Source organism: Oncorhynchus gorbuscha, linkage group LG24 (genome assembly GCF_021184085.1).
Source record: "Oncorhynchus gorbuscha isolate QuinsamMale2020 ecotype Even-year linkage group LG24, OgorEven_v1.0, whole genome shotgun sequence".
Lineage (NCBI taxonomy): Eukaryota > Metazoa > Chordata > Actinopteri > Salmoniformes > Salmonidae > Oncorhynchus > Oncorhynchus gorbuscha.
Window position 1 is genome coordinate 20573014 of NC_060196.1, and position 25396 is coordinate 20598409.

The 25396-nt window shown below is 42.4% G+C and overlaps 1 protein-coding gene across 1 annotated transcript; it reads right to left on the reverse strand.

The window, feature by feature from the left end:
- Positions 1-5677: 5677 nt before the first annotated feature.
- LOC124012369 (IgGFc-binding protein-like) lies at positions 5678-22649 on the reverse strand. Its single transcript, XM_046325916.1, has 10 exons — positions 22626-22649; positions 22338-22381; positions 9236-10489; positions 8844-9106; positions 8217-8561; positions 7454-8021; positions 7044-7243; positions 6406-6783; positions 6001-6278; positions 5678-5873 (listed from the first exon to the last, which is right to left on the reverse strand). Exons 2-10 carry the CDS (start codon positions 22378-22380, stop codon positions 5861-5863), a joined length of 3342 nt encoding a protein of 1113 aa, XP_046181872.1. The 5' UTR covers position 22381; positions 22626-22649; the 3' UTR covers positions 5678-5860.
- Positions 22650-25396: the final 2747 nt, after the last annotated feature.

A 25396-nucleotide genomic window follows, 5' to 3' on the forward strand; every position in this document is an offset into this window, starting at 1 on the left:
AACCTTTTGCCATAAGTAGTTTAGGGTTTGTACTGATGCTAGACCAAACTCTCTCAGGCTGGTCTCATAGAATAGACATACATGTAACTTACTCAAATACATTTCAGGATGCTCAAATTAGTATTATATGTTACGTTTGGTATGGCTAATTACTACTTTTGAGGTACTTTGAAACTACTTAGCATGTTAGCTAACCCATCCCCTAACCTTAACCCCTAAACCCTAGCCTAGCTAACTTTAGAAACCTAGCTAACATTAGGTGGCTAAAGTTAGCTAGGTGTCTATCTTACTTTAGCCCTAACAAATTGTAATTTGGAACATGTCATACATATTGCAAATTCGTAACATATTGTATGAATTGCAATTCGTAACGTGATGTGAATTGTAATTTGTAACATATCATACTAAATGGATGATGATCAAATCAAATTTGTATTTGTCACATGCGCCAAATACAACAGTTGTAGACCTTACAGTGAAATGCTTACTTACAAGCCCTTAACCAACAATGATTTAACAGTTAACAAAAAATGTGTGAAGTAAAAATGTTTAAATAGAAGTAACAAATAATTAAAAAGAAGCAGTAAAATGATAATAGCAGTAAAATGATAATAGCGAGGCTACAAGTACAGAGTCAATGTTAGTCAAGGTAATTGAGGTAACATGTACATGTAGGTAGAGTTAAAGTGACTATGCATAGATAATAAACAAAGACTAGCAGCAGCGTAAAAGAGGAGTCTGAGTAGCCCTTTGATGGCCCCAGTGATGTACTGGGTTGTACGCACTTCCCTCTGTAGTGCCTTGCAGACTGAAGCTGAGCAGTTGCCATACCAGGCAGTGATGCAACCAGTCATGATGCTCTCGATGGAGCAGCTGTAGAACCTTTTGAGGTTCTGAGGACCAATGACAAATCTTTTCAGTCTTCTGAGGGGGAATAGGCTTTGTCTTGCCCTTTTCACAAATGAATACATAACATACCAAAATTAACATATCATACTGTTATGAGAATTATGTTCTCAATGTTCATAAACCAATTCAATTAATTCAACTACTCAGTCTGCTAATCAGGATTTGTAAGATACTAATTGAAATGAAACAGAGGGAGGCCCAGCTAAAAGTCAAGGTTTATTCACCAGAGCGCTGGTTAGTTGTACAAAACCATTTATTTTATACTGGCTTCTTACGCACATACTTCCACACACAAACATTAGGTATCCTACGCACACAGTGTCCTGCTACCCAGCCGACAATGATTATGGGAGTCCATGAAAATCACTCCCTGTCCTCCCTCAAGATAGGGAAACCCTAGGAAGTACTCTGTGGCCCCCAGCCAAGGTCGGCACCAAATCTTGGTCAGACAGACTGTTTTTAAGATACTATAATAGACATATCGTACAGATATATTGTTAAACTCTAATTCTGACTAAAAACTACACTCGCGGACATATAATTCTACTAACTAAAACCACACACATCATTAGAATAATCTCATGATTCCAATCAATTTCATCATGATTCTAATCAATTTCATGCAATCATATGGTTTCAGGGTAGAAATTCTAATCATTCATATGAACATATAAATCCCGTTAACACATACTAATTTGAGTATCCCGGATTTTCATTTGTTATGTTACTTTTACACCAGAGTCCAGGTTGACAACATAACTTTCTGTTTTCACATTCGTATAACCTATTATTCAAGTGTTATGTGAAAAAAAGTCTCACTGATATGTGTCTGTGATCTTTTTAGATAGGGCAATCTGTGATGTCAGTATTACTTACAAGCCCTTTCAAGCCCTGAAATCTCACGTCTTTGCGGTCCACATCTGCCAGAAATCTGGAGCTGTTCTGTCACAGTCCATGGCATGCTAGAGTGAAGGGAGCTGCCAGGTCAAGGATGGTATACGGGAATTCTATCCCATCCGCCCCCTTAATGCAGGGGTACATGGTTGAGTATGTAGCCTCTGACTTCTTCTAATGGTGAGGCACTTCACCATAGTGTTATATGATTATGAACCTAACCATCAATATATGAGACTAAGTCTAAAGGAATCAAAATATAGAGCCTTACAAGCATGGTGTCAAACAATGACGGCTGTGGGATTATGGACTTGAAACTTGTTTTAACTTCCATAATGAAGGTTTGAACGTCTGTTGAAAACATAGCAGCAGGTGTTACACGACATATTTCAGTGGGAAATGATATGCACTCACAACAACTCTCCCTTTCTCTTTTACAGTGATATGAGAGAACTGACTGTGCTACAACTGAAGGAATTACATTTTCTGCCAAACCCTCGCCTCAGATTTTCAAAACAATTTCAGAAAGTGATTTGGAATGGTAAAATCATTACATTGGTAATTAAGTCAAAATATGTACTATGTAATAGAAAGTACTAAACTGGATTTGCTGGATTAATTATCTCTAGATGTAATTTGATATCTAAATGATACTGAATTATAAATTAGTGTTGTGATAAAAGTATCCTTCCCGAATGCACATTCGTGGAATAAAAAATAAAAACTCCCTTCATAAATGGGTATGATACTTCAAGGAAATAATGCTGTGGTGACCAGTCCAATTTTTTATTTATTTTTATTTTACTAGGGAAGTCAGTTAAGAACAAATTATTATTTTCAATGACAGCCTAGGAACAGTGGGTTAACTGCCTGTTCAGGGGAAGAACAGATTTATACCTTGTCAGCTCGGGGGTTTGAACTTGCAACCTTCCGGTTACTAGTCCAACACTCTAACCTCTAGGCTACCCTGCAGCCCCAAGCTTGTTTCATGTTCATATAAAACATTCCCCATGCCCAGAAAACACTAGTCACCAGTGAAAGTCTACACACCCCTTGCACAGTCTTCACATTTTGCTGCCTTAAATTTAATTTAAAAAAGGATGAAATCTCTGGATGAAAATGATAGAATATTCTAATTAATACACATTTTTAAAACTAAGATGTCTTCACACCCCGAAGTTGATACTTGGTGGAGGCACCTTTAGAAGCCATTACATTAATAAGGTCTGCAAAAAGCATACTCGCTGTAGTGTTTGAGGACTAATGCAGTATTTACTGTAGTGTTGCAGACATGACTGTAGTGTTTACATTTTACTATAGTGTAAACATACTTTTATTACAATATAGTAACTACTGTATTAATGTCCAGCATCATGTTATGGGCATGCTTGTCACCTGCAGGGACTAGAAAGTTTTTCAGGATCAAAACAGGGCAGGGCTCCGGGCAGCCGAGCGGAAATGGAGGAAAACTCACCTCCCTGCGGACCTGGCATCCTTTCACTCCCTCTCTACATTTTCCTCCTCTGTCTCTGCTGCTAAAGCCACTTTCTACCACTCTAAATTCCAAGCATCTGCCTCTAACCCTAGGAAGCTCTTTGCCACCTTCTCCTCCCTCCTGAATCCTCCCCCCCCTCCCTCTCTGCAGATGACTTCGTCAACCATTTTGAAAAGAAGGTCGACGACATCCGATCCTCGTTTGCTAAGTCAAACGACACCACTGGTTCTGCTCACACTGCCCTACCCTGTGCTCTGACTTCTTTCTCCCCTCTCTCTCCAGATGAAATCTCGCGTCTTGTGACGGCCGGCCGCCCAACAACCTGCCCGCTTGACCCTATCCCCTCCTCTCTTCTCCAGACCATTTCCGGAGACCTTCTCCCTTACCTCACCTCGCTCATCAACTCATCCCTGACCGCTGGCTACGTCCCTTCCGTCTTCAAGAGAGCGAGAGTTGCACCCCTTCTGAAAAAACCTACACTCGATCCCTCCGATGTCAACAATTACAGACCAGTATCCCTTCTTTCTTTTCTCTCCAAAACTCTTGAACGTGCCGTCCTTGGCCAGCTCTCCCGCTATCTCTCTGAATGACCTTCTTGATCCGAATCAGTCAGGTTTCAAGACTAGTCATTCAACTGAGACTGCTCTCCTCTGTATCACGGAGGCGCTCCGCACTGCTAAAGCTAACTCTCTCTCCTCTGCTCTCATCCTTCTAGATCTATCGGCTGCCTTCGATACTGTGAACAATCAGATCCTCCTCTCCACCCTCTCCGAGTTGGGCATCTCCGGCGCGGCCCACGCTTGGATTGCGTCCTACCTGACAGGTCGCTCCTACCAGGTGGTGTGGCGAGAATCTGTCTCCTCACCACGCGCTCTCACCACTGGTGTCCCCCAGGGCTCTGTTCTAGGCCCTCTCCTATTCTCGCTATACACCAAGTCACTTGGCTCTGTCATAACCTCACATGGTCTCTCCTATCATTGCTATGCAGACGACACACAATTAATCTTCTCCTTTCCCCCTTCTGATGACCAGGTGGCGAATCGCATCTCTGCATGTCTGGCAGACATATCAGTGTGGATGACGGATCACCACCTCAAGCTGAACCTCGGCAAGACGGAGCTGCTCTTCCTCCCGGGGAAGGACTGCCCGTTCCATGATCTCGCCATCACGGTTGACAACTCCATTGTGTCCTCCTCCCAGAGCGCTAAGAACCGTGGCGTGATCCTGGACAACACCCTGTCGTTCTCAACCAACATCAAGGCGGTGGCCCGTTCCTGTAGGTTCATAATCTACAACATCCGCAGAGTACGACCCTGCCTCACACAGGAAGCGGCGCAGGTCCTAATCCAGGCACTTGTCATCTCCCGTCTGGATTACTGCAACTCGCTGTTGGCTGGGCTCCCTGCCTGTGCCATTAAACCCCTTCAACTCATCCAGAACGCCGCAGCCCGTCTGGTGTTCAACCTTCCCAAGTTCTCTCACGTCACCCCGCTCCTCCGTTCTCTCCACTGGCTTCCAGTTGAAGCTCGCATCCGCTACAAGACCATGGCGCTTGCCTACGGAGCTGTGAGGGGAACGGCACCTCAGTACCTCCAGGCTCTGATCAGGCCCTACACCCAAACAAGGGCACTGCGTTCATCCACCTCTGGCCTGCTCGCCTCCCTACCACTGAGGAAGTACAGCTCCCGCTCAGCCCAGTCAAAACTGTTCGCTGCTCTGGCCCCCCAATGGTGGAACAAACTCCCTCACGACGCCAGGACAGCGGAGTCAATCACCACCTTCCGGAGACACCTGAAACCCCACCTCTTTAAGGAATACCTAGGATAGGATAAGTAATCCCTCTCACCCCCCCCTTTAAGATTTAGATGCACTATTGTAAAGTGACTGTTCCACTGGATGTCATAAGGTGAATGCACCAATTTGTAAGTCGCTCTGGATAAGAGCGTCTGCTAAATGACTTAAATGTAAAATGTAAAATACGAAAGGATGAAAGGAGCAAATCCCAGGTCAAAAGTTAGTTTCCCAACCAAATGTAATGAGCTTGAGGAATTTTGACAAAAACAATGGATAAATGTTGCCATAAGAGTTTGACAATGTTGAAAGAATCTTATCCAAAATTATTCACAGCTGTAATCCCTTTTTAAATGTAATTTTAAAACAGTGAAATATGAAGATAGTGAAAGTCTATATACCCCTTGCACACTCTATGTCCTCCCATGACATCTGAAGGAGGCCATATACTTCTGTGAACATAATCAACTATTTTCTATAGTCTGTCCCTAATGCAGAACATAGTTCTGTCCCCTATGCAGAACATAGTAAAAGACCATGGAATGAATTATCATCTGGAGAAGTACAATAGAGACAATACATCAGTTCTTGATGCTTTTCTTGTCAACATTTTATTGTTTGGTTTTTACAGAATAATTTCACAAAATGCAATTGTTCGGTAAGAATAGAATTAAAGTTATCACAAAGATTTATTGAAGACTGATTCTCTATCAGAAGTCATTAATCTGGGTAGTTCAAATGTCTTGTGGACGAAAGAATGTTCCATGGTGTTCAAAGGCCGCCACTGTAAGGGGTCAAAGAGCATACAACTGAGGTAGCTTTAACCCTAATTAAGTATACATTTTCACAACTTGAATGTTATTGATTGCTTTTCAGATTTGAATCAGTTCCAGATTTATACAGTTACTCACCTGCAGGTTGGGAAGTCCGGTGCATTCCAGCCATCCATGTATTCCTGCATAGTCTGGTTGAGACTAGGGCCCGGGATGTCTCCTGAAGGATTCAGTCTTCCACAAGCTCCACACACCTTGTCAGCCATGTGGGCACTCACTGTCACTATGATCTCCTGAGAGAGGCTGTATGACACCTGAAGGCCTGACATCCTCTCAATCATCACTGTCTTGTCATTAACCTTCACTGAGACCTCATTACTCATCAGGCGTGGTAGAGTCACCTTCTTACCGTTTATCTGTGAACAACATTGAAAGAGAAAGTAACACTGATGGAATAGTAAACCATCTGAAAATCCTAGATACTGAAGGCAATTGGTGTTATCCATAAACAATATTTAATAATAAATATACGAGGTGACTCACCCATGTTTCATGCTTGCTGTTGACAGTGATGATCAGGTCATTAAAGTAGACGTACACAGCAACAACGCTCTTGAGGCCAGTCTTCCCACAGGCCTGCAAGGCCACCACCACTCTGAACCACTCTTCCACAAGAGCATTGTCACAAACTTTGATGATCTCATAGGCCCCCATGGCTGTGATTGCGCCACTTCTTTCATTGAAAAGGGTGAAGGCACCATTAGTCTCCAACAAACACTTTTTGAGATAGCAGCCACGTTGACCATCCTTGACCTGGCAGCTCTCATCAGCCTTGCACTTGGTGGCCTCACACTTCACATCACCAGAGGCAGAGCAGGTGCAGAGCTCCTGGCAATCCTCTGACAACACAGACTCACCAATCTGAGGGAGAAAAATAGGTACAGTACATTGTTATTGTGGCAGCGTTATAAGGATGCAGTTCTTATCATATAGATACATACATTTTATCTTTGAATTTAAATTGAATAATACCTTCTTGGACTATCCACTACAATACATTACAGTATACACATATTTACTGAAATATATTCATCTGACAATAATGTGTATTTGTGGTACATATTCTTCCACTGTAATGTAAACACTACACATTGTTGGTGTATGTTCTAGGTAAACTCCACCTTGTAGGTGTGTCCTTTGTGGTAACAGCTGCACATGTCCCACTTAACACAGCCTGTCCCATTGAAGTAGTAGTCTACATTGCAGGCACAGCCCTCAGCACAGGTGGTGGGGCAGGTGATAATGTCAGAGAGGCCGGGACATGGAGTGGCACAGATCTCAGAGCAGCTCTGGTAATGGCTGTTGGCAGGACAGTCCAGGGCTACACAGGAATAGACTTGTGATTAGAAGTGATTAGACATGCAATATTGTGTCCAGCCACAACACTCAAGAATCAAAATACATTTACATGTACCAGGAATTTAACCTGATGAAATGGTGCTGAAAAAAATCAGAATATACAGACCGAATATATATACAAAAGAAAGCCAAAGCCAAATGTGTCCCAATCCACAGACTTCTAAATACTTACGACAGAAGGTTGCTGTTCTCCAGTTACTGATGTTCACCCCAAAGTCCTGGCAGTCAATCATGTACGCTGATATGCTTTGACAGAGAACCTTACGGTCTCCCTCAGACAAGCAGACATCATAGACACAATCTCTGAAGTAAGAGGTGGGGTCTATCACATTGTGGCAGGCGACGAAGGGACCTTGAGGGTTTGTGATGATGCTACAGTCAGCCTCAAATATGAGTTTCTTCTTTGCCCCACACTTGGGGCAGAAGTCTCCGCTGCAGCCATCCTCACAAACCACATGTGGCACACTGATCTTCCAGGCTGCGCCAAAGGTCAGGAGGTCCTTGGTTAATTTCCCATCAGGCAGTTGAAACTCATCATTCTTGTTATCGTTGAAATTGCCACACAGACCACAGGTCTTGCCCCGGTAGTTGCCAGGGACGGTGACAATGATGTGGTACACAAGGTCATAGGTGACTCTCAGGCCGAAGTCTGTTGTGATGACATCATAGGTGCCCTCTTGGTAGGCCTGCACTGCTCCATTGTTAAGATTCACAGGGAGGCTCATCATAATTCCATTTACCTGGATGAATGGCATATCAAATGTGACCATAACAAATGGCTAGTATCAAGCCTCTTCTAATTATATGCACTAGGTTAGTTGTATACTTTATGACCTCTTATTTTCTGAAAGTGATTACGGAATTGTCTCATTTTAATTAATCAAACACAAAAAGAGTATGTGTGCATTTGTCATACAGTCAAATGAAATACTAACCATTATCATTCCTGCTTGATTCTTCCTTAGAACCAGGGTATTACCATAGACTTCTACAGCCACAAGCTTGGCAACAGACACCTTTGGATTATTTGACATGGCGTACCACTTCTCATTCTCCACCACAACAGAGAAGGGGTTGAGGCGTGTGCCCTCTAGATAGCAGCCTTGAGCTGCAGTGTAGGTGCAGGTACCTTGGAAGTCATATAAGCTGTTGTCAAAGGTCTTGTAATGTGGGTCACCTGAGATGGTGCAGACTCCCTTTCCAACAGCCTGGCAATGCCTTACCCCATTCTTCACCTCACACGTCTCATGGGGACCACAGCTGAACTTCACACACTTCACCTGATCAATAAAACAAGACATAATTAAGCCATGAAAATATCCTTCACATTAAATAACTTTTATTGTTTAGATGTATAGATTAACACTTGATTAGATCAAGGGCAAATATGTTTCTTTGCTCAAATATTAAGATGTTCAACTAAACCATGCATCGTTCCAAAATGTTAATATACATACAGCTTCATTTGAAGTATTTACAGAATTTAAACAAAATACAGAAAATGGACCAAAACGCAAATACATGACATTAGGCATACCTTACTAAGACCAATGTAAACATACCTTGCCATTGCATGTGCACTCCTCCTGACAGAGCCCATTGGGATGGAAGACTTGGCCATTTTTGTAGTATTTATCATTGTAAAGACAACCACATTGCGACAGGGGCACACACTTTTTTCCATTAAGCACATAGCCCTTGTCACACATACAGCTCTTCACACAACTGGTATTGCACATGGAGGGACCTTCTGGGTCTTCACAGGTGGCAGGACAGCCCCTTCCACACACCTCATAGTGGCTGTTCTCTGGGCATTCAGGGGCATCTTTTGGGAGGATTAAGGGCAGAAATTATAAGAAAAGTATGGTTATACTGTCACAGCTAGTGTTCACCAATCACCCTTGGGAGAATCCCTGTTGCTTGAAACACAATATGACACATTTGATTGACATACCTGGGTTACCAGAGGCAGGCGATCCATAGCCATTGGCATAAGCTCCACCAATGCTGTAGATAGCGAATGGGGAGTTAGCGTGGGCTATCTGGTGGAAGCTAGCTCCAGTACCATACAAGACCTCAGCCCATGAGTACTCAGTTCCGTCCACTTTGTGCCACTCAATTTTTAAGGGCATTGGGAGCTTGTCTACCGTGAACCCACCCAGGTCCTTGGTAAGAGCCACCATTACGAACATGTTGTGGAAGCCAGCTTGCCCTTCTAGAGAGTATGAAGTGCTGAATTGATCAGTTGGTAGAATGGTGAACAGAAAAGGGTCGTAGTATTGCTTCTTTCCTATGTCACCTCCGTTGAACTCATACAGGACCTGAATGCCTTTGTCAGCACTCAAGTAATAGGAATTTGGCCAGGTGACAATGAGCTCCAATGATTGTCCTGGGAACATTGGTAGTGTAAGGAAATCGATACCAGTTTGAATGACTTTGACTTGAGTGAACTGCGATGTTTGGATATAAAGACTATCATATCTGTTGATGTCTTTATGGAAAGGCAGTGGTGCAACAATGAATTCCTTCCCCCAACTCTTAACGGGCTGGAGCTGCTCATAGACATGGTTGCAGCCAGTATATTTCTTAGTACAGCTGTGTCCTGAGAGAACTCCTACTGGAAACTTGGAGATCACGTTGGTGCCACTCAGATCAAACTGGCTCTGAATCTGTACACTCTCAAAGGGCAAAAGATCGATTGTCAGCTTACTGCCTGCAAAATACTTTTGCCTTTGGAATGTCACCGGGCCAGTCAGATAGACCTCAACCCCAAAGTTCTTCTCTTTGTAGTTGATGATGGAAAACTCTTTGGAGAACCTATCACCAGCGGTCGACATGGGGGTGAAGATGAAGTACTCTGTTCCCCAGTCCTTCACGGGGTAGACAACAGAGGTGTCAGCAGTTTCCTTTTTGTAGTTGAGTGACAACACTGTGACCTCCTGGGAAGCTTCGATCAGGACAGTGGGGAGGTTCTTTTTACTGCCAATCATCTCTACTCCTTTGGGTAGGTCAAAGGACATGCTTTTACCAGGGTCAACTGTCTTCTCATAGACCTTCCCAAGGGCAGTTACCTTGACCTCAGTGGGTTGGAGGGAGGTGGGGGGAGATGCCACTTCAATCTTAAAGCTTGAGCCTTTATAGTCTTCAATATAATTTTGCATGAAGGCTGTGGCAAACTCTTTCCCTGCTGGCCCAGCAGAGCAAAGTCCTAGAAAACAATGTTTCAAAAATGTTCATAAAATCTATGGGGGAAAAATTAAAGTTCACTAAGGATAATAATTATGCAAGCCACCAACATCACACTATCTATTTTTGAAGCAACATAAATTCTGAAGGTAAAGTTAATAGTACAGATAGAATAGTGCGACATAATGATAATATTATGATTTAGTAAGGGAAAAACTGAATCTGACTCAGTTTAGCTTGAAGACAAAGACAACCTTGGTCATTTTCAGGAGAGAAACACCCCACATGAAAAAATACTACAGTTTACAATCAAATTCCATAGTAAAGTGTAGTACAGTATATTGTAGAATACTATGCTCCACACTGTGGTATTCCTAGATCATGTGTAGAACTTGGGGATAGATCAAAATGTACTGGAGGGAGAGGCAGGTCCAACTCAAGTTGTCATCCCCCCAAAAATACACCCCCTCCCAAACATAAAAAAACATTTGAAACATGACCCTCCCCTTGTACTGTAAAATAAACATGACCCTCCTGATGTAATTAACTCAAAATAATGTTGACAAGAACAAATAACAATAACTGTAGCGATCCTGTGTTTATGAATGTTTATGTGACTTCATGCTTTTGTGGCACAGTAGACACCACACAGGGCTACGGGCAAGAAGGTTGAGGGTTCGCCAACCACCACAGACGAGCTCAGTCTTCCTGTCTGTTTCTGTAAGTATAGACGCTGGGAGATGAGAAGAAAATACAGGGAGTGAATATTTAATGATTAAACAGACAGGAAACAAAACACGAGCAGCGTCTGGACAAGGGACACAACGACATTAATGCTGACTCAGGAAAGAATCTGAGTAAGTGACAGATATAGGGGAGGTAATTAATAACGTGATGGAGTCTAGGTGAGTCCAGTGAAGCGCTGATGCGCGTAACGATGGTGACAGGTGTGCGTAATGATGAGCAGCCTGGCGGCCTCGAGCACCAGAGAGCAGGAGAGGGGGCAGACATGACAGTTTCATTACACTATGATCAACTATGGGGAAATCAGATTTTCTACATTTTGATGCCATATTTATAATTATATAAAATATATGCAACAAATTTTCCCCCAACAGGTTTCTGTGCCAATGCACCACACAAACAATTAACAAAACAAACAGACTTTGGGCACTTCAATATCATTGTTTGCTTGTTTAACACCAAAATAGTAGACACTCAATCTGGATAAATAGAAAATGCATTCCTCCCTACTAGAGCTGGCCCCATTTTGGTCGACTGAGATTTCTTAATTAAAGCAGTCTCAAATATGTTGTTTTTTTCATAGCGCACAAGACACCAATCTGATTTCCGCCTGTCTCAGTGGACTAATCCATTGTGGAGGCTGTAGGGATGGCACAGTCCATCACTCTAAGACATGTGCAACTGAAATTGTATATGGTTATATTATGTAAGAACAATGGTGCAACTAGGGTTGCAAAATTACTAGAACTTTCAATAAATTCCCTGGTTTTCCCAAAATACAGGATGGAGGTGTATTGGAATCGGGATGGAATAAACAGGAAATCCGGAATCCTCCAACCACGATTATTGGAAAATCAGTGAATTTATAGAACATTACAGGAATTTTGCAACCCTAGGTGCAACACTAATAAAAAAAAAAACATTTTATGACCAATGTGATTTCACCCGCATTGGATAGCGGTTGCGGTCTGCAGTTCTGAAACATAGCTTAATCTTCTATGCGCAGTTGAATTGGCACCTTTTCCTAGACCGTGTTGCTATGTGCATAATGGAAAATTTAACCAGTATATTGGTGTTGAGAACAATGTGACGGAGGCAGCAGCAGAGTGTGAAGAGAAAACAGCCCTTGCCTTGTCTAAGAAAAGTGAGGAGAGAGAATTAAGTCTGTAATCAATAGCCTAACAGTTAAATGTGCCTGGCTTTATTAACAATCCATATATATCTACAGAAATAAGACAGATCCGACTTCTGTTGCCTTTTGAGTAGTGAGTTCTAAGCCTCACGCAATTTGACAATTTCGGCTGTTTTGAATCTTTGCTATGCTATAAGAAATACAATTTTATTTCATGGACAGCCTTACTCCCTACCTTGTAAAATTACCCAGTATCTAAGGCTTGACAATATCGCATGTCATTAAACTTTTTGATGTTTTCTAACAGATGTCTCTGTCCATTCATCAAATTGCTGCTGCACAGTTTTTGGATTGGACTGATAAAACCAATCCAAAAAATACATATAGACAAAGATTTTTAAAAGTGACTGGGATTGCACAAAAAAAGTCAGGGACTTATTACCATTGTGGGTCACATTTTACATAAATATACACTACCGTTCAAAAGCTTGGGGTCACTTGGAAATGGCCATTATCAGCAACCATCACTCCTGTGGTCCAATGACACGTTGTGTTAGCTAATCTAAGTTTATCATTTGAAAATGCTAATTGATCATTAGAAAACCCTTTTGCAATTATGTTAGCACAGCTGAAAATTGTTTCAGAAGAAAGTCATTTGCTTCTGCCTATTTTGAGCCTGTAATCGAACCCACAAATGCTGATGATCCAGATACTCAAAAAAGAAGGCCAGTTTTACTGCTTCTTTAAATCAGCACAGCAGTTTTCAGCTCTGCAAACGTAATTGCAAAAGGGTTTTCTAATGATCAATTAGCATTTTAAAATTATAAACTTGATAATGGGCCTCTGTACGCCTATGTAGATATTCCATTAAATATCAGCCGCTTCCAGCTACAAGTCATTTTCAACATTAACAATGTCTATACTGTATATTTGATAAATTTGATGTTATTTTAATGGACTTTTTAAAAAACTTTTCTTTCAAAAACAAGGATATTTCTAAGCGACCCAAAACTGTTGAGTGGTAGTGTATACGTAGATACAGACACGTTACAGATATACAGACAAAAATATGCTCAACCTCCAGATGAGAATGAGGGGGGAGTTTAAGTACAATTCTTTCAAGCTTGTTTGTCTGGTCTGAAGATATTGGCCATTCTTTAGATGCTTGGGGCTGCTGGTGAACCATGATGTGCATGCATTATCAAATTGATACTGGACTAGCGCACTTGCCATAGTCTTTAGGGTGTCTATAGCTAGGTTCCATCATATTGGAGACACATTTTCATGCGAATATTCTAAAATCGGTATAAAAACAATATATGTATTCCAGTGTTTCTGCTGAACAATGTGACCGTGAAGATTTTAATTTACTGGATATTTGAGAAATTTATCAGACATCCTTTCAGATCTGACCTGGCACAGCCAGTGCCGCCTATAACCAAGGGATATTGGCCAAATGAAGCACATTTAAATGTCCTTCATCAGGATCGGACCCCTTTTTTCAATTTTCACCTAAAATGACAAATCTAACTGCCTGTAACTCAGGCCCTGAAGAAAGGATATGCATATTGTTGATAGCATTTGAAAGGAAACGCATTTAAGTTTGTGGAAATGTGAAATGAATGTAGGAGAATATAACACAAAAGATCTGGTGAAAGATAATACAAAGAAAAAAAACAATGTTATTTTGTATTTCTTTTGTACCATCATCTTTAAAATGCAAGAGAAAGGTCATCACGTGTTATTCCAGCCCAGCTGAAATTTAGATTTTGTCCACTAGATGGCAGCTGTGTATGTGAAAAGTTGGAGACTGATCCAATGAACCATTGTATTTCTGTTCAAAATGTTGTATCAAGACTGCCCAAATGTGCCTAATTGGTTCATTAATAACTTGTCTTGTTCAAAACTGTGCACTCTCCTCCAACAATAGCATGGTATACTTTCACTGTAATAGCTACTGTAAATTAGTGCATTTAGATGAACAATAATTTAAGCTTTCTGCCAATATCAGATATGTCTTTGTCCTGGGAAATGTTCTTGTTACTTACAACCTCGTGCTAATCGCATTAGGGCACCCACCGATCCTGAAAAAGTTATTAAAAACAGCCTATAAACAACATCAAAAACACTATTCATTGGGTTTTGATGTGTAGCATATGCAAAACCTTATAGCCTATGCCTGCATAGGCATATCGGCTAACAGTGGATTCTGAAAATATTCAGACGCCTTCAATTTTTCCACATTTTGTTACATTCCAGATTTATTATAAAATGGATTAAATAATAAAAATCATCAACATTTTACCCACAATACCCAATAACGACAAAGTGAAGAGAGGTTTTCAGAAATGATTGCAAAAGTATTAAAAACCAAAATACATTATTTACATATGAGACTCGAAATTGAGCTCAGGTGCATTCTGTTTCCATAGATCATCCTTTAGATGTTTCTGCAATATGGTTGGAATCCATCTGTGCTAAATTCAATTGATTTGGAAAGGCACCCACGTCTATATAAGTTTCCACAGTTGATAGTGCAGTAAAAGGCACATGACAGCCCGCTTGGAGTTTTCCAAAAAGCACCTAAAAGACTCTCAGACCATGAGAACAAGATTCTCTGGTTTGATGAAACCAAGATTGAACACTTTGTCCTGAGTGCCAAGCGTCACATCTGGAGGAAACCTGGCACCATACCTACGTTGAAGCATGGTGGTGGCAGAATCATGCTGTGAGGATGTTATTAGCGGCATGGACTGGGAGACTAGTCGGGATCGAGGGAAATGTGAATATCTCTGGAGAGACCTGAAAATAGCTGTGCAGCGACGCTCCCCCGCAAACCGGACAGCATTTGAGAGGATCTGCAGATAAGAATGGGAGAAACTCCCAAAATACAGGTGTATCACGCGTGTAGCGTTATACCCAAGCTGTCTCAAGGCTGTAATCGCTGCCAGAGGTGCTTCAACAAAGTACTGAGTAGAGGGTCTGAATACTTATATAGAACATGAAAAACTGAAATATCACATTTACACATTTGCAAAAATGTCAAAAAAAACATTACGGGGTATTGTGTGTAGATTGATAGGGGGGGGTGATTTAATACATTTGTAGAATACGGCTGTAACGTAACAAAATGTGGAAAAAGTCAAGGGGTCTGAATACTTCCTGAAAGCACTGTATGATATTCATCTAAAAAAGAGAAGCTTAGGCCTAGCCCCAGAGAGTGAGATATGCTGGCGATAAGCATTGTATTGTTATCAGCTTTGTATTTTTCTGTAGGAAAAAAGCCTGCAATTAGGTTTATCGGCTACGGGAAACCCTGGCTCCTATTCAGAGTTCTGTTTCCATCAAATTGACTTGTTGCAGAAAAAAGTCTGTGCGTGAATATGTAGTCCGCATAAACATTTATTTTGAGGTTAAATTCCCACATACCGAATAAAAAATACAGGTTAAATGGGTTTCCATCGCATTATCACCTCTGTGCCTGATGGTTTTGTCACAAAAAAATGTTGTTTATAGGTAGTCTATACTGAATGTGCCCACTCTGGTATTGGTATGTGCACTCTAGCCAACAGTTAGCAGATACAGTGGAGGTATAGCCCACTACATGATGAGATTATTATGGACAAAAGTGCAAGATTTTTTTATTTGTCAAATGTTAGCCAAGCATCGATTATCATTCACCATAATAAGACCCTAGATAATTATTGGAAAGGAGCATCAACCTCATCACTGTGCACTTTCACCACCCTGTGAAGTTCATCGTAAATTATTTCATCTTATTTTTTTATTTTACTAGGCAAATCAGTTAAGAACAAATTCTTATTTTCAATGACGGCCTAGGAACAGTGTTCAGGGGCAGAACGACAGATTTGTACCTTGTCAGCTCGGGGATTTGAACTTGTAACCTTTCGGTTACTAGTCCAACGCTCTAACCACTAGGCTACCCTGCCGCCCCCCATCTGTAGCTTAATAAACTGCATGCTTTCTCATGATGTTGTGACATTTTTCTTTATCCAACGTGTAGGTTGCTTTACGCTCATTAAAATTTTGGATGGAAACCTAATCAATGTCAAGCCATTTTGAAGATGAAATTATATTTGGGAGGAATGCGCAGGCCTTCAAGAGACTTTTGAAGTAGCCTAATCAGATTAAAACATTGTGACTGGCTGTGCTGTGCCACATATAAAAAGGTAATATAATTTCTAAGTGAAATTATAAATATTTAGGATATATTGTGCTAAGAATAACCGCTCGGATTGGAGAGGAGGCAGGGCATGTGTTAAGCTTTCCTGAATAACTGGGCCTGCTGGAGGCATATGTGGCCACATTGCTATAGGACAACTTGGGGAAATGATGATCTGCAACAGACAGTGCATTCAGTAACAGAAGTAAAACAAAATACAGCCAGACTGGTCTGCTACTGTGCCTTATCTACAGTCGAGAGGATCCTGTGTTCTGCCTTTCACCCAGGACAACGGAATGGATCCCAGCCGGCGACCCAAAAAAACGACTTCATAAAAGCGGTCTTCTGGTCAGACTCTGGAGACGGGCACATCGTGCACCACTCCCTAGCATACTTCTCGCCAATGTCCAGTCTCTCGACAACAAGGTTGATGAAATCCGAGCAAGGGTAGCATTCCAGAGGGACATCAGGGGCTGTAATGTTCTTTGCTTCACGGAAACATTGCTCACTGGAGAGACGCTATCGCAGTCGGTGCAGCCAGCTGGTTTCTCCACGCATTGCGCCGACAGAAACAAACATCTTTCTGGTAAGAAGAGGGGCGGGGCGTATGCTTCATGGTTAACGAGACGTGGTCACAACAACATACAGGAACTCAAGTCCTTCTGTTCACCTGATTTAGAATTCCTCACAATCAAATGTCGACCACATTATCTACCAAGGGAATTCTCCTCGATTATAATCACAGCCGTATATATTCCCCCCCAAGCAGACACATCGATGGCTCTGAACGAACTTTATTTGACTCTTTGCAAACTGGAATCCATATATCCTGAGGCTGCATTCATTGTAGCTGGGGATTTTAACAAGGCTAAACTGAAAAGAAGACTCCCTAACGCATATAAGGCCCTGCCCCGCTCTCCTTTCGGAAAAGATGACCACGACTCCATTTTGGTGCTCCCTGCGTACAGACAGAAACTAAAACAAGAAGCTCCCGCGCTGAGGTCTGTTCAACGCTGGTCCGACCAATCTGATTCCACACTCCAAGACTGCTTCCATCACGTGGACTGGGATATGTTTCGTATTGCGTCAAACAACAACATTGACGAATACGCTGATTCGGTGTGAGAGTTCATTAGAACGTGCGTTGAAGATGTCGTTCCCATAGCAACGATTAAAACATTCCCAAACCAGAAACCGTGGATTGATGGCAGCATTTGCGTGAAACTGAAAGCGCGAACCACTGCTTTTAATCAGGGCAAGGTGACCGGTAACATGACCGAATACAAACAGTGTAGCTATTCCCTCCGCAAGGCAATCAAACAAGCTAAGCGTCAGTATAGAGACAAAGTATAATCTCAATTCAACGGCTCAGACACAAGAGTTAAGTGGCAGGGTCTACAGTCAATCACGTATTACAAAAAGAAAACCAGCCCCGTCACGGACCAGGATGTCTTGCTCAGAGGCAGACTAAATAACTTTTTTGCCTGCTTTGAGGACAATACAGTGACACTGACACGGCCCGCAACCGAAACATGCGGACTCTCCTTCACTGCAGCCGACGTGAGGAAAACATTTAAACGTGTTAACCCTCGCAAGGCTGCAGGCCCAGACGGCATCCCCAGCCGCGCCCTCAGAGCATGCGCAGACCAGCTGGCTGGTGTGTTTACGGAAATATTCAATCAATCCCTATCCCAGTCTGCTGTTCCCACATGCTTCAAGAGGGCCGCCATTGTTCCTGTTCCCAAGAAAGCTAAGGTAAATGAGCTAAACGACTACCGCCCCGTAGTACTCACTTCCGTCATCATGAAGTGCTTTGAGAGACTAGTCAAGGACCATATCACCTCCACCCTACCTGACACCCTAGACCCACTCCAATTTGCTTACCACCCAAATAGGTCCACAGACGACGCAATCTCAACCACACTGCACACTGCCCTAACCCACCTGGACAAGAGGAATACCTATGTGAGAATGCTGTTCATTGACTACAGCTCGGCATTTAACACCATAGTACCCTCCAAGCTCGTCATTAAGCTCGAGATCGCGAGATCTCCTGGATCTCGACCCCGCCCTGTGCAACTGGGTACTGGACTTCCTGACGCGCCGCCCCCAGGTGGTGAGGGTAGGCAACAACATCTCCACCCCACTGATCCTCAACACTGGGGCCCCAAAAGGGTGCGTTCTGAGCCCTCTCCTGTAATCCCTGTTCACCCACGACTGCGTGGCCACGCACGCCTCCAACTCAATCATCAAGTTTGCGGACGACACAACAGTGATAGGCTTGATTACCAACAACGACGAGACGGCCTACAGGGAGGAGTTGAGGGGCCTCGGAGTGTGGTGTCAGGAAAATAACCTCACACTCAACGTCAACAAAACAAAGGAGATGATTGTGGACTTCAGGAAACAGCAGAGGGAACACCCCCTATCCACATCGATGGAACAGTAGTGGAGAGGGTAGTAAGTTTTAAATTCCTCGGCGTACACATCACAGACAAACGGAAGTGGTCCACCCACACAGACAGCATCGTGAAGAAGGCACAGCAACACCTCTTCAACCTCAGGAGGCTGAAGAAATTCGGCTTGTCACCAAAAGCACTCAAACTTTTACAGATGCACAATCGAGAGCATCTTGGCGGGCTGTATCACCGCCTGGTACGGCAACTGCTCCGCCCACAACCGTAAGGCTCTCCAGAGGGTAGTGAGGTCTGCACAATGCATCACCGGGGGCAAACTACCTGCCCTCCAGGACACCTACACCACCCGATGTCACAGGAAGGCCATAAAGATCATCAAGGACAACAACCACCCGAGCCACTGCCTGTTCACCTCGCTATCATCCAGAAGGCGAGGTCAGTACAGGTGCATCAAAGCTGGGACAACAGCCACCACTAACATTGAGTGGCTGCTGCCAACACACTGACTCAACTCCAGCCACTTTAATAATGGGAATTGATGGGAAATGATGTAAAATATATCACTAGCCACTTTAAACAATGCTACCTAATATAATGTTTACATACCCTACATAATTAATCTCATATGTATACGTATATACTGTACTCTATATCATCTACTGCATCTTTATGTAATACATGTATCACCAGCCACTTTAACTATGCCACTTTGTTTACATACTCATCTCATATGTATATACTGTACTCGATAACCATCTACTGTATCTTGCCTATGCCGCTCTGTACCATCACTCATTCATATATCTTTATGTACATATTATATTATCCCCTTACACTTGTGTCTATAAGGTAGTAGTTTTGGAATTGTTAGCTAGATTACTTGTTGGTTATTACTGCATTGTCGGAAATAGAAGCACAAGTATTTCGCTACACTCACATTAACATCTGCGTATGTGACAAATAATATAATAATAATAATAATAATAATAAATGCCATTTAGCAGACGCTTTTATCCAAAGCGACTTACAGTCATGTGTGCATACATTCTACGTATGGGTGGTCCCGGGGATCGAACCCACTACCCTGGCGTTACAAGCGCCATGCTCTACCAACTGAGCTACAGAAGGACCACAAACCGCAAATACACTTGATTTGATTTGAGGATAGACCATTAGACAGGTAGACTATAGTGAACTGTGGTATAGTAAAAGTTAGCACATGGAAAAGCGTAGTGCGTAAGGAAAGTACTAAACACCTTGATAAAGGGGAGGATCATGCAAGTAAACCGCCCCCCCCCCCCCCCCCCCAGTAAACAACACCATCATTAAGTTCACAGACGACACAACATTGGTAGGCCTGATCACCGACAACGATGAGACAGCCAATAGGGAGGAGGTCAGAGACCTGGCCGGGTGGTGCCAGAATAACAACCTATCTCTCAACGTAACCAAGACTAAGGAGATGATTGTGGACTACAGGAAAAGGAGGACTGAGCACGTCCCCATTCTCATCGTGGGGCTGTAATGGAGCAGGTTGAGAGCTTCAAGTTCCTTGGTGTCCACATCAACAACAAACTAGAATGGTCCAAAAACACCAAAAGAGGGCACGACAAAGCCTATTCCCCCTCAGGAAACTAAAAAGATTTGGCATGGGTCCTGAGATCCTCAAAAGGTTCAACAGGTTCACTGCCTGGTACAGTATTTGCTCGGCCTCTGACCATAAGGCACTACAGAGGGTAGTGTGTACGGCCCAGTACATCACTGGGGCTATACTGCCTGCCATTCAGGACGTCTACACCAGGCGGAAGGCCCTAAAAATTGTCAAAGATCCCAGCCATCCCAGTAATAGACTGTTCTCTCCACTACCACATGGCAAGCGGTACCAGAGTGTCAAGTCTAGAACAAAAAGGCTTCTCAACAGTTTTTACCCCGAAGCCATAAGACTCCTGAACAGGTAATCAAATGGCTACCAGGACTATTGCATTGTGTGCCCCCCTCAACCCCTCTTTTTTACGCTGCTGCTATTCTCTGTTTATCATATATGTCACTTTAACTATACATTCATGTACATGCTACCTCAATCACCCTGACTAACCGGTGTCTGTATGTAGCCTTGCTACTTTTATAGGCTCGCTACTGTACATAGCCTGTCTTTTTACTGTCGTTTTATTTCTTTACTTACCTATTGTTCACCTAATACCCTTTTTGCACTATTGGTTGGAGCCTGTAAGTAAGCATTTCACTGTAATGTCTACACCTGTTGTTTTTGGCGCACATGACAAATAAACTTTGATTTGATTTGGAAATAGCAATCTGTCCCTTACTATCTAATTTGTAGTATACTATACTACACACTGTAGTATCCCTCAATCATCTAGTGCTGTAGGGCAGCCCCCGAAGTGACTCTTCTTCTCAACACTCTTTGCAAAAGTTTTTATTGTCTTCTCAGGAATTCTCAGGTTGCAGAGGTTCTCCCCGAGTTGATGATCCATTTTACATCATGGCTACAATTGACCACATTTGCCAGTAGAAATGTGTTCAACATCCACTGAAGTAGCTAGCAAGTGTACTACCTACAGTAGTTGCCAAGGTAACCAACCAAACAGACTTCCTAGTTTAGTTAACCAAAACCATCAGACCGAGCGTGCTATTATGAAAATCAATTCAACAATACCAATACTATTTTCAATTCGACTTTTGCTTTCAAAAGCAGCTCAAACAAAACTTGTAAAAATGAACTATGGCCATTGAATTCTACTGTGCAAATATACAGGTAAATAATACATTCTATAGAATGCCCTTCAAGCCAATCAGAAAAAAGTATGCCACAATTCCATGGTATAATTAAGTGATAAGTCCCGAGAGGGTGTGGTATATGACCATTAAACCACAGATTCAAAAATATATTTGATTATTACCATGGCATTGTTGAATACTTATTTCTGATTGGCTTGAAGGGCATTCTAGAGCATGCAATATTTCCCTATAACGCACTGTATATTTGAACGGTAAACAATCTGGAAAATAATGCAATTCCTTGGATGTTGTTCATTATTTTTCGTAGAAGGCATAGCCCCTCGTTGATTATCCCTTACATATACCACGGCTAAGGGCTGTTGTTATGCACAACGCAACAAGGAGTGCCTGGATAAAGTAATTAGCCACGGTATATTGGCCAAATACCACACACCCCCGAGGTGGCTTATTGCTATTATAAACTGGTTGCCAACGTAATTAGAACAGTAAATAGTATATTTTGTCATTTGTGTATATGGTCTGCTATACCACGGCTTTCAGCCAATCAGCATTCAGGGCTCGAACCTCCCAGTTTATAACACAGTATCCTACAGTCATGTGCACAAAAAAAATAGCTTGCTTACTATCTAGTACTTACCACTAAGCAGCAGAACCGCAAAACATTGCAGCGACCCCTTCATCCTTACGGCCAAAAACAAATACAAATGGTTATCCCCTGACACTACATAACAACCTTTGTGAGATTGACAGGAATGTATAAGCAGTAAAACATCTAAAGGGCATGCCACATGGATTCTACATATGGTAGAATACATAACTTCAGAAACATCCCAAACATAGTATTGTCGAGGGAAATGAGTAATACAAAGATGTTTTTTTAGACCAACTAGTCAAAAAACATTTTAAAAAATCTGAAATCTCTTACCTGGATGACTGGCTTGATGGGTTCCTGGGTGCATGCCTTATATTTGGTTGGTCTTCCAGATTACAGCCAATCAGTACAGAGTAGAACCTTTATCAGGTGCCACCTGCCAAGACAGGTGTCACCTCTGTACATGACAAACCCTTCTGTCCAAATGTTATCACTGATCAGATCTTATATAGACATACACCCACACAGTCCGGATGCTTGGTTGCTGTTAATGTGTATTCTATTAGCAACTCAAAACCATTTGCTGTATCCACAACAATGCAGAGTTTAACGGTCCAATGCAGCCATTTTTATCTCAATATCAAATCATTTCTGGGTACCAATTAAGTACTTTACTGTCATTGTTTTCAATTAAATTGGTCAGAAATACAATTTCTTATTGGACTAAGACTTCATTTATTGCCTGGTGATGACACCAGGCTGGCAAAAAATGCCACAGGCTGAAATTTCAGACCGTCTTTTCAAGGAGATCTTACACTAAAAAGGCATTATCAACATTTTCACGATTTTATTCCAATCTCAAAGTGTGGAAGTATACACTCAATTTATTTGGTACACCCATCTAGTACCTTTGCCTCCGGAACAGCCTGAATTCTTCAGGGCATGGAAAAATTACTCAATTGGTATCAAGGGACCTAACATGTGTCAGGAAATCATTCCCCACACCATTACAACACTGGCAGCAGCCTGTACAGTTGATACCAGGCAGAATGGGCCCATGGACTCTTGCTGATTATGCCAAATTCTGGCTCTGCCATCAGCATGATGCAACAGGAACCGGGATTTGTCGGACCGGGCAATGTTTTTCCATTCCTCAAATTGTCCAGTGTTGGTGATGGCTTGCCTACTGGAGCTAATATGCTTCTTGTTTTCAGCTGATTGGAGTGGAACCTGGTGTAGTCGTCTGCTGCAATAGCCCATCTGTGAAAAGGACCGACGAGTTGTGCTTTGAGATGCCGTTCTGCACACCACTGTTGTGCTGTGCTGTTATTTGCCTGTTTGTGGCCCGCTTGTTAGCTTGCACGATTCTTGCCATCTCATCAACAAGCTGTTTTCGCCCACAGGACTGCCCCTGGCTGGATGTTTTTTGGTTGTCGCATCATTCTCAGTAAACTCTAGACACCTTAGCTTGTGAAAAGCTCAGGAGGCCGGCTGTTTCTGAGATACCAGCACGCCTGGCACCGACGATCACACCACGCTCAAAATCGCGTAGGTCACTCCTTTTGCCCATTCTAACGTTCAATCAAACAGTAACTGAATGCCTTGATGCCTTTCTGACTGCTTTATATAGCAAGCCACGGCCACATGAGCAAACCATTTTCGTGAATTGGGTGGTGGACCTAATAAACTGGCCATTATATAAGACACAGGAAAATCACATTTTTGACTGCATTGGGCGTTTAAGTAAAAAAATACTGATAAATATGAAATATAGATAAATTGATGACATTTGGTAGCTTCTGTGAAATGTTATTGTAATATTCAGTAGATGTAATGTAATATTCAGTAGATGTAATATCTAATGGCATATCATCCCCAACAAATAGATTGCAGTTGAGTTGGTCATCCAGCATCCTTATGGCATTCGGTGAAATTGATTATTGTTAAGTGTAGACCTATGTATTACCATCATCAAACTGCTGAAAGTGACCTGTCTTCACAAATTAAATGGGTTAGCCTAGTGGTGACAAGTGACAAGGTGAAAAATCTGTCTATGTGCCCTTTAGCAAGACACTTAACCGTAACCCTAATTTCACCATCCACAATGGCAGACCCTGGCTGTGACCCCACTCTCTGAGGGTGTCTCAGGGAGTAGGAAATGGGAAAAAAAACACAAATTACACACTTGTACATGTGAAATAGAAGAAAAAAAATATAGCACCCACCAAATGAACCTCTAGCTCTAGTTAGATCCCTGTAGGCCTACTCTGTAAAGGGTTCTAGCGTAGGATGGCTTATGGATGGGGGAACACTTTCAGCCCACCTTTACTTGGAGATACATCCTTCATTCTAGATTTGGAAGGCACCGGCATCTTATAAATAAAAGCCTGTTTCCAGTTGCAGATGGAACGACGATAACTAGGAAATAAATCAGAAAGACATTAAATCCACTTTTTGTACCGAGTGAGAAATGCCTCTTGTATGTGTGTATATCTTTCTTATGGCCCGCTGTGTGACTGAAGTGCTGTCATCATCTTCTACATGTGGCTGCATTGCTTAGAAATGACTATTTCCTTCAAAGATTTTTGGACATGCAAGATGTCCAGCAGCTAATATGACAGTTTAAAAACATAGCTTGTCCAAAAAATGTGGTCTCTTGGTGCAACTTACCTTGGGCATGAGGTACATTTACATTTACATTTAAGTCATTTAGCAGACGCTCTTATCCAGAGCGACTTACAAATTGGTGCATTCACCTTATGACATCCAGTGGAACAACCACTTTACAATAGTGCATCTAAATATTTTAAGGGGGGGGAGAAGGATTACTTTATCCTATCCTAGGTATTCCTTAAAGAGGTGGGGTCTCAGGTGTCTCCGGAAGGTGGTGATTGACTCCGCTGTCCTGGCGTCGTGAGGGAGTTTGTTCCACCATTGGGGAGCCAGAGCAGCGAACAGTTTTGACTGAGCTGAGCGGGAACTGTACTTCCTCAGTGGTAGGGAGGCGAGCAGGCCAGAGGTGGATGAACGCAGTGCCCTTATTTGGGTGTAGGGCCTGATCAGAGCCTGGAGGTACTGAGGTGCCGTTCCCCTCACAGCTCCGT